We start from the raw sequence: 15900 nt of genomic DNA, 5'->3' as shown, positions 1-15900 counted from the left end.
ATTTAGGATCTAAGATTCCATGATTCCTTTTATTAATCTTTATTATTTACTTGTTCTGTGATTTAATTCCAGAAACACTTTACACGTACGTGCGTATATTTCAGTAACAACTGAAAAATCGAGGTGTTCTCAAACTTGTGTTCTGTAGTGTATAGTATATGTTGCATTAAAGCAACAAATTCGGACCGTTTTCAGTCGTCTATGGCAGATGAAAATAAAAGTATAAGCTACAGATTTCTGAGAAAATCCCATAATTTTATATCTTTATAAATAGGAGCCTAAACTCTAAATTTAAATTAGTGGAGAGTAAACCCGTCCGTCCTGTAAACATCACATATAGCCTATGCGTTGTTGTAATGCTCCGTTCCCAGCTGTGGCTGCTTCTTAAAACCTTTTTCACCTGGTGACACATGTTGGAGTCGCAGTCTGTTTCTCGGGCCTGCAGATGTCAAGGAGAAAAACTGGATAGATGTTTTATGATTAGGCCTGTGGTGCTTCAACAGCCACACCAAAGTTAAATTACATTTTTGTATCTATTTATCTGTTTAAGCAATCGTTTTTTAAATGTTTCAAATAACAGGTCCTAAATAAAGGAAACAGAACGGAATAACGGTTAAATAATTAGTTTTCACGGTTTCTGCTCCTCCCAAATTCGTCCGTGATTATAAACTGAAGCTACAAAGGCAGGTAACACTCTAATAAGGCACAGTTATGAGTTTGTCGTTAGTATTTGCAGAGTCACTGAATGTTTTCTTTCTCCTCTGTGTCCTCAGCTCCAAGCGGCTCGTGACCATGGCGCGCGGCCTGTCGCCTGCCTTTCTGCGTTTTGGCGGAAAGCGGACCGACTTCCTGCAGTTTAACAACCAGAAAAACCTCGCTAAGTTCAGAGGGCCGGGGCCAGACTACTACCTGAAGAACTACGAGGACGGTGAATAGACAAGACGTTTCTCTTCCTTTTTCCTGGCGCAGTGTGTGTTTGTGACGGACTTTTACATGGCCGTAGACTGGTCCTCGTCTGTCCGTGTGTGTCCCCTTTGTGTCTGTGTCAGACGCATAAAGTACATTTTGGAGCAGGATTTATCTTTCCTGTAAAGCTTACGTTGTTAACTTCTTTTGGCCATCGTCAATTTCCTTGTAAGACACAATAAGTTGCCAGTACTATATTAGTGACACCTTGCTGAAACGAATGCATCACCCTCGCAGTAAATCCCACCTTCATTGAGTTTATAGTGTTTGGCTTTTGATCAAAACTGTTTTAGAGAGAGGTGCTTCTAGCATTTAGTCTGACCTCACTAAATGGGGTTAACATAAAATGAGCAACAACTCTCAGTACAACACAATAGACTGTAATTTAGCTGCACCACAAAGCCTCCAAAATGACCACGAAACACCTCTTTAAAACAGTTTAAACAAAAACTCAACAATATAACCTCCATGAAGTTAGGACTTATTGTAGCCCTCTTGTATTAGATTGCATTAATTTTAGCTAGGTGTACCTAATAAAATGCCAATTGAGTGTTGACACTAAGGATGTTGTTTTTGTAACATGGAGTATAGAATGGTATAACACAAATTTGTGTTACTTTTCAACTGCATACTAAAAAATGATCTGTCACAATTACCATTGACATAGTCTGTATTTGAAAAGTAACATTGTGTTAAAAATGACTTTTGTAGGTTTAACAAGTTGTCAAATTTAAAACGGACTGAGCATACCGATGTTATTATTGTAATATTATCATAAGTGTTTAATTAATTTCTGCTTTCTATGCTGGCTTGCAGATATAGTGCGCAGTGACATTGCATTGGACAAACAGAAGGGTTGCAAACTGGCCAACCATCCTGACATAATGCTGGAGCTGCAGAGGGAGAAGGCTGCCACCACACAGCTCGTCCTGCTGAAAGAGCAACTGTCCAACATCTACAGCAACATTACAATAACAGGTAGGAGATCACACACACAAAAATATTTTTTTTTGGCACATGCTCACACCCTAAGAAACATGTTGTCCATGTTCACATAGCATAGTTTGGACTTTGTGTGTCATGCACATGCATATGTGTGCATGCACGCGTGCACTCACAGAAGGTTCAAAGCATGCCAATGTAAACCATCAGCTTTCAGAATGACAAATGTAATTTGTAAAGGAGGAATGTGGGGATGGATAGAGGGGTGCAGCAGCAGAGGCTAGTAAACAGAGCACTGACATTTTCACTGGTAACAGTTAACTCAACCTGACCGCAGAAGGAACTCTGGAGTCCTGAGTTTGGGTGGGCTACATTTCTTATCTGTTGCTGTGATTGACTGTGATGGAAATGAGGAACTGCAGGAGAAGAGTGTAAATGAGAATTGTGTCTGTTATTGACAGAAATGATCAGTTAACAGCTTTTATATGGATTTTATTTAAAAGTTATAAGTTAGTTGGTTGGATAAAGTAGTAGAGAAAATGACATGAAGCTCAATGACAAAACTAACAAAGCTACAAAAAGTGTATTTAGCATTAAATGAGCTTTAACTTTTGCTGACCAATGCAAAATAGAGCAACAGCAGTGGAAAAATACACTTAATGCTGTTCTAAGACTTTACTATTCAGTTGTCTTCTCATACTGAAACACATACATCATGTCCTCTTTAGGATCTTGAAAAGACAGTGTGTGGGAAGTGCTTTTTGGGTGGGCAAGGTTTTTGTTCCAAATCAGAGAACCACCCGGAAAGTGAGTCTTGAAAGCCAAACTCCTGGAAAAATAATTGTGAACTTGGGATTTGACCAGCAACCTAATCAAACCTTTTTTGCAACGTGGTACTAAAAGTTAAACTTACAAAGTCTTTAGATTGTTAAAAGTCTGGAGATGGTATTGTCCAGAACCCCATGTTCACTGTATAGCCAGAGGAATAGGAAGTATTTGGCCATGTGCTTTGAAAAGGCATTGATAAATTACATAAAACAAAGAAGCCAAATTTACCTTGAGTGAACCAAGTTCAATGTGTCACTAAATCATTTGGTCATTGTACACAGAAGCAGTGGCCTTGCATGAGAGGGTCTGCAATGTGCTTTGCATATTTTCAGATGGTCTCCCTTCGATGGAACAAAGTGACTCTCTGTGTGTTGCCGTATGAATGAAGGAGGTGAACATGTATCGGCTGTGTATTTTCAAATAGTCTCAAGTGCAACAGTCAGAACATGGACTTGTTGCATTTATCAAAGTAGGAAAATACATACATACAAGAAGAATTTTGACTTGCCGGTGTGAGGCGTCAGTTCACAAGTTCAGGTCAGGAGTCCTGTAGTGTAGCACCCTGTCATTAATTCTGTAGTGTTGCCAATATGCTACAAGGCACTAAGGCGCTTGCAGTCTAAAATTTTGTCCCCACGGGAACTTCAGGATGTTCCATGTAGGCCCAGCATGTTGAAATGTCTTATATATATATATATATATATATATTTGATTAAACATACTGATAGTGATTTTTTTGGGTTGTGTTCAGATGGTGTTTACATAAACGGATTTTTTGAGAAACAGTACAAGCATTAGTAATGTGGATATGATGGCTATTCAGGTTCAGTGTTTAATTCATTCAGCAGAAACAGATAAGTACAGAAAATTATAACATGTCACTATAACACTGCTTTTAAGACCTACAGAAGACAGTATTGAAATGATATGTACAATAATACATTAACTGAAGTCGAGGGCTTCCATCTAATAGTTTGCAAAACATTAGTTGATGAGAAGAGTCTTAGTCGACCAAGTTTTGATTGGTCAGTTGGTTGTAAGGAAAAAAATCAAACTCCTCAAGAAGTTGTGACACTCAGCCACACAGTTAGTCAGACATCTTTTACATGACTGGTCCCTGTGGTTATAAGATAATGGGCAGGAAATCAAAAGTGTAGGATGATTTTGTGAGGGTAAAGGATGACCACAGGAAAGTGACATGCAAACTCTGCAGGAAAACATTTTCCTATCATTCGTCAACCTCAAACATGGCTTATCATTTCAAACATGGAAGTAGCATGAAGTTAGCCACTTAGCATGGCCACTTGTTGATGTTAGATAGCGGAGATAAATATTTCTCTCTAAATTGTCTTGGTGTTACAAGTTCAGTGTGACAAATACAGCAACAAAATGTCGTCTCCTTGCTGGTTGTTCGGACACATTCAGAATCATTACTGCTTTTGCCAGTGTCTTTATCAGATGGCTTGCTTCGTGCACATGCTTGTAAAATTGCTATTTTAAAGGCTCATTATTACAGTTTTGTATTTCTCTGTAATGTAGCACAGTGTTAACAATGTCTTTTATGGCTTTCTTTCTCTGCCTTTGACTTTTCTGATGCCCCCCAAAAATATACAGTGGGATCCACAATTCTGAGACCCATTAATTAAATTAATATCAGAAACATGCTATGAATAGTCGATTAATGGCTTGAACTGACGACTACTAATCTAACTGGAAAATCTTCACATTCAGAAAAGATTCAGATTTTGCTTATTCCAATTCCCTGTTTTGATTCCAAAATGTAAAAAAAAAAAAAAGAGGTCAAATGTTTGATAGCAAAATTATCTTTTTATCTTGTTCTTTTAACTGTTAACTGGATATCCACAAAGTAAATAGTATTTAATATATTTCAAATACTATTCACTACTTTCTAGTATTTAGTTTATTCTATAGTTGTGCAGACTGTATTACTAAATTGGCTTATTAAATGGCTAAAATCTAAATGTAAGTATTAAAACTGAATGTATTAATAAAATGTATTTAATAGTGTTTACTATTTACTAGTGTTTACTAAATGCATATAATAAAAACATATGCAGATGTGCATTAAAAAAAGAATAATAGATAAAGATTAATCTAGAGCAGATGCACACAGAGAGGGTGTGAGTTGCCAGGCATCTACATGTTTGTGTGTATGTGTGTGAGCTAGTGATTAATGGAGAAAGGCAGAGACCTGGAGAGCGTGTGCGATATATAATGAACTCTCTTTTGAGTGAGGGAATATTGAACACAGGCTGCTTGTCCAGACTGAAATGTGTAGTGATACAATTTTTAAATGGAAAGAAGATGGAAGGGTGGACCTCCCTCCCTTCTCTCTCTCGTGGTACATCTTTCACACTGTTGTGATGTTGGCCGTGCATGCTAGCTCGTATCTACACAAATGGACGCGCTATTGCGTTAATGCAGGTCCTGACAGATAGCTACGTACGTCCTTGCAGATATGCCTTTGTTTGCCATAATAAAGGGTTATTGCATGTAGGGACCCATAAGCAGAACCGAAATTCAGTTTTTTTTACAGGGACCTGATAATGGGATTTTGGATTCAGTTCTAATTTGGAACAGAGTTCAGGTTTCCAATCTATGTCTTACACATGTGGTACAGTGCTAATGTCTCTTAAAATTAAGACCACATTTCCCATAAACCCGCTGCTTCCTGTCACAAAGAGGATGTTACCACTTGCTCACTTTGCTCTGCTGCAGCATTGGCCACAGAGGCTGCCAGTCTTCGGTGATGGTGAAGTATAGATAAACATTATAATGATTTACTGATAATAAAATATGAATAGCTCCTTTAAGCTTATTCTACTGTTGTACTAACTATAATTAATGATTAAATGCGAAAAACGTATGGTGATAATGAATCACCACTGAATGTTATTTTCCCACATAGTAGACATATTGCATCATTTATCTGATTGATTAGGACCCTATGGAGGATTTTCTCTTTAAATGTGAACTTCTGCTGTAATGGTTCCTATTATGCTGTAGAAGTGTAGTTGAGAGACAGAGAGTGGCGCCGTACTGCTTTTGAGCAGGTGCCATAGTTGTTATCAGACTGGTTGGTGGGGAGGGGGGGGGGGGGGGGGGGGGGGGGGGGGGGGGGCAAGCAGAAGGTCTTTATTTACCCAAAGCTGATTTACTGTGAAGTGTTCTCACAGAAACTCTCATTCTTCCAGGCACAGACACAAGCTGCAGGTCTGCCCCTGGGGAATGTTGTTCAAAAGTCTGAAGAATATTTTTCAAAGACTGTGAAGGTGGAGCTGCTGTTTTCTTTTCATGGCACAAAAAGTAGTCTGTAGTGAAGTTTAACTTGCATCAAGTGTTTTAGTGGGGAAATAACTCTGAAATAAGTTCTGAAAGAGTGACTATGTTTGCATTATGGTCTCATTATTACACTCAGTTGAACTCCAAGTATGTTGTGTAAACTAGAATCTGTGTAAAGGCCTCTCATCTCTGTGGTGGAGAGGCACTGGGATACAGAGGCACTAGGCATTTGTTTAAATATGGTCTGGTAACAATCAGCCAAGATTCACTCTGCATGTGTGTGTGTGTGTGTTTGTGTGTGTGTGTGTGTGTGTGTGTGTGTGTGTGTGTGTGTGTGTGTGTGTGTGTGTCTGAAGGCAGGTGGTGTTTGAAGGACCTTTAACAGTCTTGCTCCATCCTTTTCCACTCACCACTGTCTGACCTTTGACCCAGGCTTGTTAGAGCTATCAATAATGGGGCCAGTCCGAGCTAACACACACACACGTGCACATATGCACACACACATTCAGCAAGGAAATTAGGCTGTGAAAATACCCTGAGCTCAGACAAGGTCATGGTCAGCATTGTCTCATGTCTCCCTGCAGGAATATATCCCTCCATCAAGGATCACTTCTTCAATTCTCTCTACCCCTGCTTCCATCAGTTCCCTCTTCTCCACAACTTAACACCTCTCCCTCATTTTCTCTTTCATGTTTACTGTTAGTTTAGCTGTGTATATTGTGACTGCATGAGAAAGTCCTATGTTTATTTGATACTTCAGAGAATGAGGGAGTCGATCCGTTCAACTTGTGACCTCAAAGGCCTCGTCCGTGTGTTTGAGGCTCAAAGAATAAACACAACTCAATTTAGGAATTCCTATACTGTGTTATTCTTGTCATCTAAGGCCAGCCGATCAATATTTGTGAACACTGACAAGAAGAAAATCTTTCCAAAACAGAGAAACTGGAGAAGCAAGAGTCAAACATAGGATGTTATCAGTTATAAGGTCTGCAGCTGCTCATGAGACAGTGAATTGGAAACTTGTTTTGCTATTTCTTTTGGACATATCAAGGATTTCTCTTTAAATGTTTTCTTTGATTTTCCAAAGATGACTCCTGTTATGCCTACATAAGTACACCATTTCTAATAGTTGGAATTCCTTTACAGAACTATAGTAAAGAAAAAAAGAACTCCTAATCATGTACGTATTAGTGCAACGTCATAATTAAGGAAAAAATAAGTAATACTTTAAATTATGTTTAAAAATATATTAAAAAGAACAAGATTATAAGTGATAAGTTCCCTCTAGCTGCAAGGCTTTATTGGGCCAGGTGTTCTATGTTTTTGGACACAGGCAGCTACTGGACATCGATGAAGAGAGGGGCAGGCAAGGTTGGGAAGAGGAGCTATCTGGATGAGATGGAGGGGCTAAGTAGGGCATCTCCTCAGGAGGGAGCTCGATAACCTAGATGGGAGATAAGCAGGATTTGAAAATGGGACAGGTTCAGGTGGTTCATGGAGAGAAGATGTACATTTTGTAATTTCAGAAATGTAAATAAATTAGTGTAAAAGTTTTGATCAGAGGCATCGGATTAAAGAGCATAATTTTAATGTTAGATGAGTCAAAGTTGGCTTCATGAGCAGGTAGATGGTATGCAGCCTAACATCATGATTTAGACTTTCCTCTTTCTCTCTTTCTTAGTCTGATCTCACAGGTGTAGTATCAAGTGACACGAATGTTTACAGTGTCTAATCAGTTGTTAAATTTATGTAAACATTGCTGAGAGTACATCAGACACTAATACTTGAGCCCCTCTCTTTGAACTGACATAGGGGTGAAGCCATCACAGCCAGGAGCCTCTCACTGAGAGCTGCAGGCCCCCATTGAAAGGAAACATGAGAAGAGTGACAATATAGAAAAGACATAGGAATTGGGAAGCAATACTAATGTAACCCTGCTCTCACAACATGTGCAAGTGCAACAGAGAAAGGGCATTACTTTCAGCTGAGGTAGTAGCTACTAGGGCTAGCTACTTTGAAGCTTCAGTGAGAATTACCACTGAATATTAGAAGCTTTGACCAGGGTACTTTGTTAGCATGCAGGTTGCACTACCATCAGCTAATCAGTTACTCGGTTTAAGAAAAGATGGCTAAGCTGTGATTTACAGTTACAGGTGATTTGCTAAACTCGTACATTTGTGATATGCCTATTTCCTTTGGCATATCTGGCACTTGTCTTTTCAGGGGTCAAGTTATTCCAGATGTGTGACTTCTTCTTCAACATCTTGCTAGTGTAGTTGTAACTTGTAGGCCTGTCACATGGTCACATGTCACTGTCCCAGAGTCAGTGCTGGTAGTCTTAGATGAAAGCTGTGATGCACAAAACTATCAGTAAGATTAAATGTCCTTGGCTCAGAATAACTAATAAGGGGGTTTGTGGTTAATGCAAATATAATTTTAAAAAAAATGCAGTATTCAAATACTGATTTGGACTTTGATCACCATGGTAACGGTAGAAGATTCAACGCATTCGGGTCAGATATAGTGGCTACGAACTCCTGAGCACAAGCCAGATTGCTATTTTTCCACCAGATTTTGTGTCCGAAGTTTAAAGGACCAGTGCGTAGGATTTAGTGGAAGCTAGCGGTCGGGTTGCAGATTGCAACCAACTGAATACCTGTACCTTCACCCCTCCCTTTCCAAGTATGTAGGAGAGCTTGGCTTGTCCGTTCTGGGCTGCTGTAGAAACATGGCGGTGCAATGTGTCAGGCTCTAAAAGAGGAATCACTCAAGAGCACCTTCTAACAAAACCACTACTAACTATTATGAAAACATGTTTAGGAATATCGAATATGATATTCTGCACAAACCTTGGTCCTTTAACTTAAATTGAACATTTATCCCAAATGTGCTGACGTCCATAATGCGCATTCTGGCATTGACGGGAGGTGGTAGATCCTTATTTGCTGAATCTGCAGCTCACGGTGTTCAGTGAATGGGCGTGTAGCACATCTGACCGTCATGCAAGACACTGGGGTTTGCATCTCATCGCAGACCTGCAATTAACCTTCACCTTTTTATTAAGCGTTAACAAAATATTTTCTAATCATAACCAACTGTTTTAGGTTTCTAAATCTAAATCTAAAGCTATCCTGACCATAACTTAAACATAGATGTTTTTTGGCCTGTCCACAATATTTCCCTAAATTCGCCATACATTTCAAAATTTTACTATTGCTTTGTCTCAATTATCACATCAGAATTTCAATGTGCACAACTTAATCAATAATGGAGAATAATAATGGAGAATACTGCAGTGTAATTTATGTCCCTGACAAAAAGCATTGTGAGTCACTAAACAGGACATACAGAAAGGCAGAAGGTTAAAAATGTGGAAAGACAAACATAAGGAGCAGGCACAGAAAGGGGAATTTACTAAACATCTGTGAATGGCTTTAAAATGTTTTCATCAAAACAAACTGGCACAGCTGTCTACAGTCAGAGGGCCTCTAGTTATAACTCTCTGTTTTTACTCATTTGAAAATCAAAACATATTTTCTTGCAACAGTGGGAAACATGCTCCATCCTTCCTATTAGTTCTGCTATATGACTCCTCCCAGCCTTTTATCCACTCTTTCCTTAATCTCATGTTTAAATCTCTTTTGTAAGGAAGAAGTAGAATTGTTTCTGCACCGTCTGTCTGCCTTATCTTTTTGTTTAAAATTCCCTCAGTGAATGTGCACGTTCACACTCACACACAAGGCGTAAATTGTGATGGATTCAGTTTTTGGTGTTGCAGCTGCTTCAGTACCCGGTCCATCTTCAGCTCACTGCTGAATGCAGATTTATGAGTTTCTCCTGCCAAGTTCCACACTGTAACACTGCAGTACAGCCAGTTGCCGTGACGGCAGGAGAATGAATATAATCTGCTTTGATTTGTTGATATCCATAATGATATTATTGGATATGAGCAGTCATTGTGGATCTTGGAAAGACCACCGGTAAAACAAAGAACATTAAAGGTTGTGTGTATGTTTTTAAATATTACAGCTTGCCCGACTGTTTGCTTTACTGTACTATTAAAGGAAAAGGACCTGGAACTTTGCTGTGCTGTACTGCCAAGAATGAGAGAGTCGAAAATCATATTTCTGCTGTAAGCAGTGCTTTTATACAAATACATTATGTTGTGACGATGTTTTGGAACATTATACATGGATCATAAACACTGCTTCCAAACATATATTCAAACCTATTCAACAGAGAGATTTCTGTCTCCAAATTGTCCACACAGTTGGGTGAAGTGATATTAATGTTAATGTATATTGATGAATTTTAAATGTTTGTTTTGAGGAGAGAGGTTTTATATTAATTTCTAACCTCACAAATTAGCAGTCAAATCTTTTTTTTTTGCTCAAGGTCTTTTTAGTTGTATTTAAACTCATACAAAATTCAAATCACAGATACAGTTGGATAAGCACATACATTCATTTCCCATTCACTTGAATGGGAAAGTGGTCTCAGACCTTTGGACACACAAGGTCTTTAATCCATAGCTTAAAGGTTGGAGGGAATTTGTCGTTCCATTTAAGCTCTATAAGTTGTCTAGATAAAATGGATGCCAAAGCTATCATATTTTTTGCCTTGCGACTAAACCATATATCTTGTGGCGCTACATCAAATACTGCAGTAGTAGCAGAAGGTTCTATAGATACCTCCAAAACATCTGAAAAGGTTTTGAATGTTCATTGCCAGAAACTATTTAGTTTTGGACAAAACCAAAACATATGTGAAAAGGTGGCTGGTTTTTGCCTGCATCGGTCACACATAGGGTCGACAATCGGCATGAAATTAGTTAGTTTTACTTTAGACCTGTGAGGAAAATGTGAATGTGAAACCTTGAACTGGATAATTGTATATCGTCCCCACATCTTCCTCCCACTGATTCCTTAACAAAAGAAAGGGTTTAAAATTGTGTCAGTTTAATAAGGAAAATGGAATCTGTAAGGCAGAAATTTTACCTGATATGATGAAGATGAAGTTTCTTAGATGAGGAAGAGTTAGTCAGAGATGGGAGACAACAGTTCTCAGTTGAGGCACTTTACTACAGGGCTGGGTCAGTGGTTTCACGATCATGCATTGGCAGAGATTGACAAAGAACAAAGAAATCTCAAATCTTTTCTTCCTTTGCTTTGATTTATATTGGGCACATGCACTTACAGGGTTAAACAAAACAGAAAACATGGTTCAGTAGTTCAAGACAAAATTCTGATTATTAGAATCTAAAAACAGCTGGGTGTTTGTGATGGGAAATAAGTGGAGGGTGCTGATATACAACTACAGAGATGCAAAAATATATGAAAAAAAAATGAGAGTGGAAGATATTAAAATTGTGCATTAACTAATCAAAGGATATGAAAGCAATCAATAAAAAGATCTCTTATTGTGGTGACCCCTCTTCTAACCCACACATCAGAAGCTCCATCTATAATTGATTCTGTAAATAGGTGATTTTTCACTATAGGAGCTTAGATTGAGAGGTCGTTGAGTGAAAAGAATTGTCTGAACTGTGTCCAGATGTTAAAAGAATGCTTCACAATCTGATTTGAAGTGTACCTGGATACAGGTTCAGATGGGGGAAATTTTGAGCAGAGCGGGGCATATAAGGAAGAGCATAGGTTCTCCAGTTGTAACCATTTGGGGGCAGTGCCATGGGATGGAAACTCCAACCAATATAACATAATCCTTATGTTAACAGCACAGTAATAAAATTAGGGAGAGATAGTCGGCTGTGTTGATGGTGCAGACTGTAACATGCCTCTATGTATTTGAAGGGTTTTCTTGTTCCAAATAAATCCAGATATCAATTTGTCTCTAGAAGTTAAATCCTTTTTTTTCATTTTAGCACTTTTTAATTCTCTTTACGCCTATATTTTAGTTATAGATGAAGCAAAACTATTTCAACTGAACTCCTTTGTATGGATTAAGTCAATGTTTTTTTAATTTGTTAAATAAAACAAAGCTACTGCTTTTTGTGATTGCAAGATTCTTGTAGAGTATAGAGTATAAAATATTTATCAAATTCTCCTGTTTCAACTTCTAAATAATTGACAAAAGAGAGAAAGGGAGCATGAGGGGCACAGTAAGAGGAGGAGATATAGTAATGGCTGATGGTTGGATATCATCAGAGATTGCTGATACAAACAGCATCTTATAAAGCTGATCTAAGACTATAAAGGAATCCATGAAACTAGGCTAGGCTTCCTATACCTAATTGGCTTTGGATTCTGCCCAGTTTGGTTTTAGGGTTTCATGGCTAATTATTTGTGGCATAAGATTACACAATACCAATAATCAACACACTGATGATTATGTATTAGATCCAGACGAGGAGTGCTTTGAAAGATGCTGTTGGCATGAACCAGGGACAGCAAATTGAAATCTTGGCAATGTGGTGGTTGCATGGAACACCGAAGCCAATGGCTGTCTGCGTCTGGCCACCAGAGCCAAACCTGCCTGGCAGCTACCGAACAAACCAGTGCTTTAGTAAAAAAACAGAAAAAGAAAAAGAGAGATCCTTATATCAATAATGGAGTTAATAAATTTGAACATTAAATCATGAAGAACTTCATCATTTCCACAGCTGAGGAAATTTTGTGAGCTAAATAAACCTACTGACTTAAATTGCAAGTAGCTGTCTGTGTAAAACGAGACATGCTCATTTGTTTTGTGGTTTATTCAAAGCTATCTCTGCAACTAAATTTTAAGCTACATATGTGGTTTTCAAGGATTTAGTTCACTGCATTTACCCTCTTGGCCACCATGTGTATGTGTTTTGCACTGTTGTGTTTAAAGTCATGTTCATTTTAAGTGTATCTCTATTAAAATAACAATAGATTATAATAGATTATTCATGCTCATGTACACAGTGACAAAGAAAAGGGAATCCCTGCGGCACACCACTGAAGATTTTTACAATGTAACACATAATAGTATCTTCAGACAAAGGAGCTCTGTTAGAACGTGAATACATTATAAAATTACACGACTTTATATTTTATGTATTTGGCTGGATTTATTACATGTTCTTTTTCAGTCTTACTTGTCAGTTTACAATTATACACAGTGATGTCAGCTCAGTGTGACAAACTCTTGATTGCCATATTGCCTGCTTTTTTCCTTTTACTCTTTCCACATGGCCTTCACAGACCCAGAAGTGTCTGTTTTTTTTTTTTTTTCTTGATCGAAAGAATACCTAGACTGTTTAAATCATGGATGGACATAACATGCAATTCCATGTGCTTGCAATATGCCCTGAGACAAGTGCCAGCAACCTGCAAATGAATGTCATTTTAATAGCCTGATGCATGGGAAATGTTTGAAAGCAGTCCTTCCTTTCCTATGATTGTTTGGCATGACATCCAACCTCCACATTTTTCCTCAGAACTGTAGAAAACATACGTTTAGTATCAAATTTCAAATCATGGCACTGTGTTCTTTACTTTTCTGAGCCAGTTTGTACCAATGGGATGGACGTGTAGCAGGAATTCTAGTACCTCTTGAGTGTGAGTGTGTTTGTGTGTGTGTGTGTGTGTGTGTGTGTGTGTGTGTGTGTGTCTCAGCTCCGTATGGATCCAGATGAAGTTGTTATCCTGAGGGGAAACATGCCTCCTTCATTACCAGTGAGACACATTTTATTTCCTTAATTTGACTCTCAGGCTGTCATTCGTTGTTTATGAGATTGCCCTGTGTGTGTGTGTGTGTGTGTGTGTGTGTGTGTGTGTGTGTGTGTTCATGTGTGCATATGTTCATGTGTGTATGTGTCTGTGTGTGCCTCTCCATATGTATTCGTTGGTATTAAAGTTTGTACTGGAAGTAGGGGGTAGTAAGCGGTTAGGAAGCTGTAACCACTGTTTAGAGATGTGATTTGACCTGGTGTTTAAAAATGTTGCACTTCTTTCAATCACTTACACTTGAATTTAACACACTCATTAGTGTCACACAAATGTTTGCGGCTTTTCTGTATGCATGTGTGGGTGTGTGTGTTCAAGGGAAGCATAACCCTTTCCTCATAGTGAGAGAATACACTCTAATCGAGAGTTGATCAGTCATCATCAGTATGGATATCTTCGTATATAACTTGTCACCTCTTTTTTTTTTCTCTGACTAAATGTAACTTATGTAAATGCACTCTTTTTCTTGCAACCTTGTGTCCAAGAGATGACCTTTCTGTAATATTAATTTGCAACAGTAAATTTGTTTTACAAGAAATGATACACAGGTTGGATATTTAATTCAAGTATTTTCAAAATCACAAGATGTATTTTAATTCAACTAGCTATTAACACGGTACATCCTTCCTCTTTTCTTCTCCATAATCTGGTCTTCATCTAGTTTGTATCCACCATGGTAACTGCGCTTAAGTTTTCTATCGTAGTTTGAATTATTCCTTTTGATAAAATTGATTGTTTCTCCTCTTTTAAATCATTTCCCTGAATGTGTGAGTTTGCCTACTGAGGAAATGCCCGCCAGTGTTTGTACTCCAGCACCAGGGACATTAATCTCGCAGTGTCAAAGCCCCCCACATATATTATTGTAAACTCCAGAAACTGTTGCTTGCATAAGAGTTTGGCATGTTTCTCTTCTGGCCACTTGTGAATCCTCTTTAATTCTGCTGTTTTTTTCACTCGGAGCATATGGCTGGTTGGATTGTGTTGGACCTTGTCAGAGGCCATCTATCACACCATGGTGTCCTGCTGTGTTGGAGATTCACAGCGCAGCTCTCAGCCCTCAGAATGAGAAAACAAGAGCAGGAGGGAACAAAGTTAGATTAAGAGCGAGGAGAGAGAGGGAAGGGAAAGGGGGATGGAAGGAGTGAAAAGTGAAATAACAGCAACAGACAGATGGAAAAAAAGAGAAGGAAGAAAAAGAGCAAAGAAAGAAGAAAATTTAAAGATGAATAAAACATTTTTCCATGTATGAGACCAACAAAGAGTGTTTTCAGTTCTTCCCTAAACCAATGTTTTTACCATCCCAGCAAGTTTAGAGATGCTCCCAGCTAAAGGCTCTGCCGACACCTGTGGTGTAAAACTGTGCCTTCAAGGTTGAGCAAACATGTGCTTAGGGTTCAGTAGCTTCACACTTGTTAGACTCCCCAACAGCCTCAGAGCACAAATAACATCGTCAGAGCTCTCTAAAGAAAACATCTTTAATAAAAAAGGGTGTTTCCAAAAACCTTTCATAAGCCACTAAGAAACTGGCGTCAATTTCTGGTTACCTCTGACACTTACAGATGGAAAACAGAGCCATGCATGTTTCACATTATTTCCCAAGCTTCAAAAAGTACATATTTCTAAATATAACTGACTATACTATATAATATACCATATAGAATAATTCTTAATTTCATTTAGATTAAATCTACAATTAGATTTTGTGTCTAAAACTATTAAATAACTTTCACATTGTTCTATAAAAAAATCAACAAGGAAAAAAACACAGTAATTGAGAAAACATGTCCGTCCTTGTTGAAGTGTTGAGAAAGAGACTAAAGCTCTACCTGCTCCAGAGGCATCGCTGCTGGCTGTGCCTGTCCTCTGACCCTCACATGAAAAGAAAACATGTATGTGCCTCAGAGGGATATGTGAAGAAGCTACCTCCTAATTATTCCGTGTGTTAGATGGTGTCTGCGGTGCTCTGAAAACATCCGTCTGTTGCTTGTTAAAAAAAATGAAAGTAAAAAATGGTAAAATGATATTGATGAGCATGAGACTCAAGAGATGTTTTTCTTCCCCTCTGTGTCACTCCAGGGTCTTAAAAACCCCGGAAATAATCACTGATATTTATAGAGATTAATTTCAGACAGAATAGTAGTGAGGTGAGGAT

General features: G+C 38.3%; 1 protein-coding gene across 1 annotated transcript in view; it reads left to right on the top strand.

Moving 5' to 3' along the window:
* The window catches only part of hpse2 (heparanase 2 (inactive)), a 56315-nt gene that overhangs the window by 3061 nt on the left and 37354 nt on the right, over positions 1–15900 (top strand). The window contains exons 2-3 of the mRNA XM_022763488.1: positions 774–928; positions 1783–1944. Of these exons, the coding sequence (XP_022619209.1) occupies positions 774–928; positions 1783–1944 (317 nt within the window). The remainder of the gene's footprint in view (positions 1–773; positions 929–1782; positions 1945–15900) is intronic.

Source organism: Seriola dumerili, unplaced genomic scaffold (assembly GCF_002260705.1).
Source record: "Seriola dumerili isolate Sdu_G_001 unplaced genomic scaffold, Sdu_1.0 BDQW01000478.1, whole genome shotgun sequence".
In the NCBI taxonomy this organism is placed as follows: domain Eukaryota; kingdom Metazoa; phylum Chordata; class Actinopteri; order Carangiformes; family Carangidae; genus Seriola; species Seriola dumerili.
This window is presented reverse-complemented; position numbering and strand designations above follow the sequence as displayed.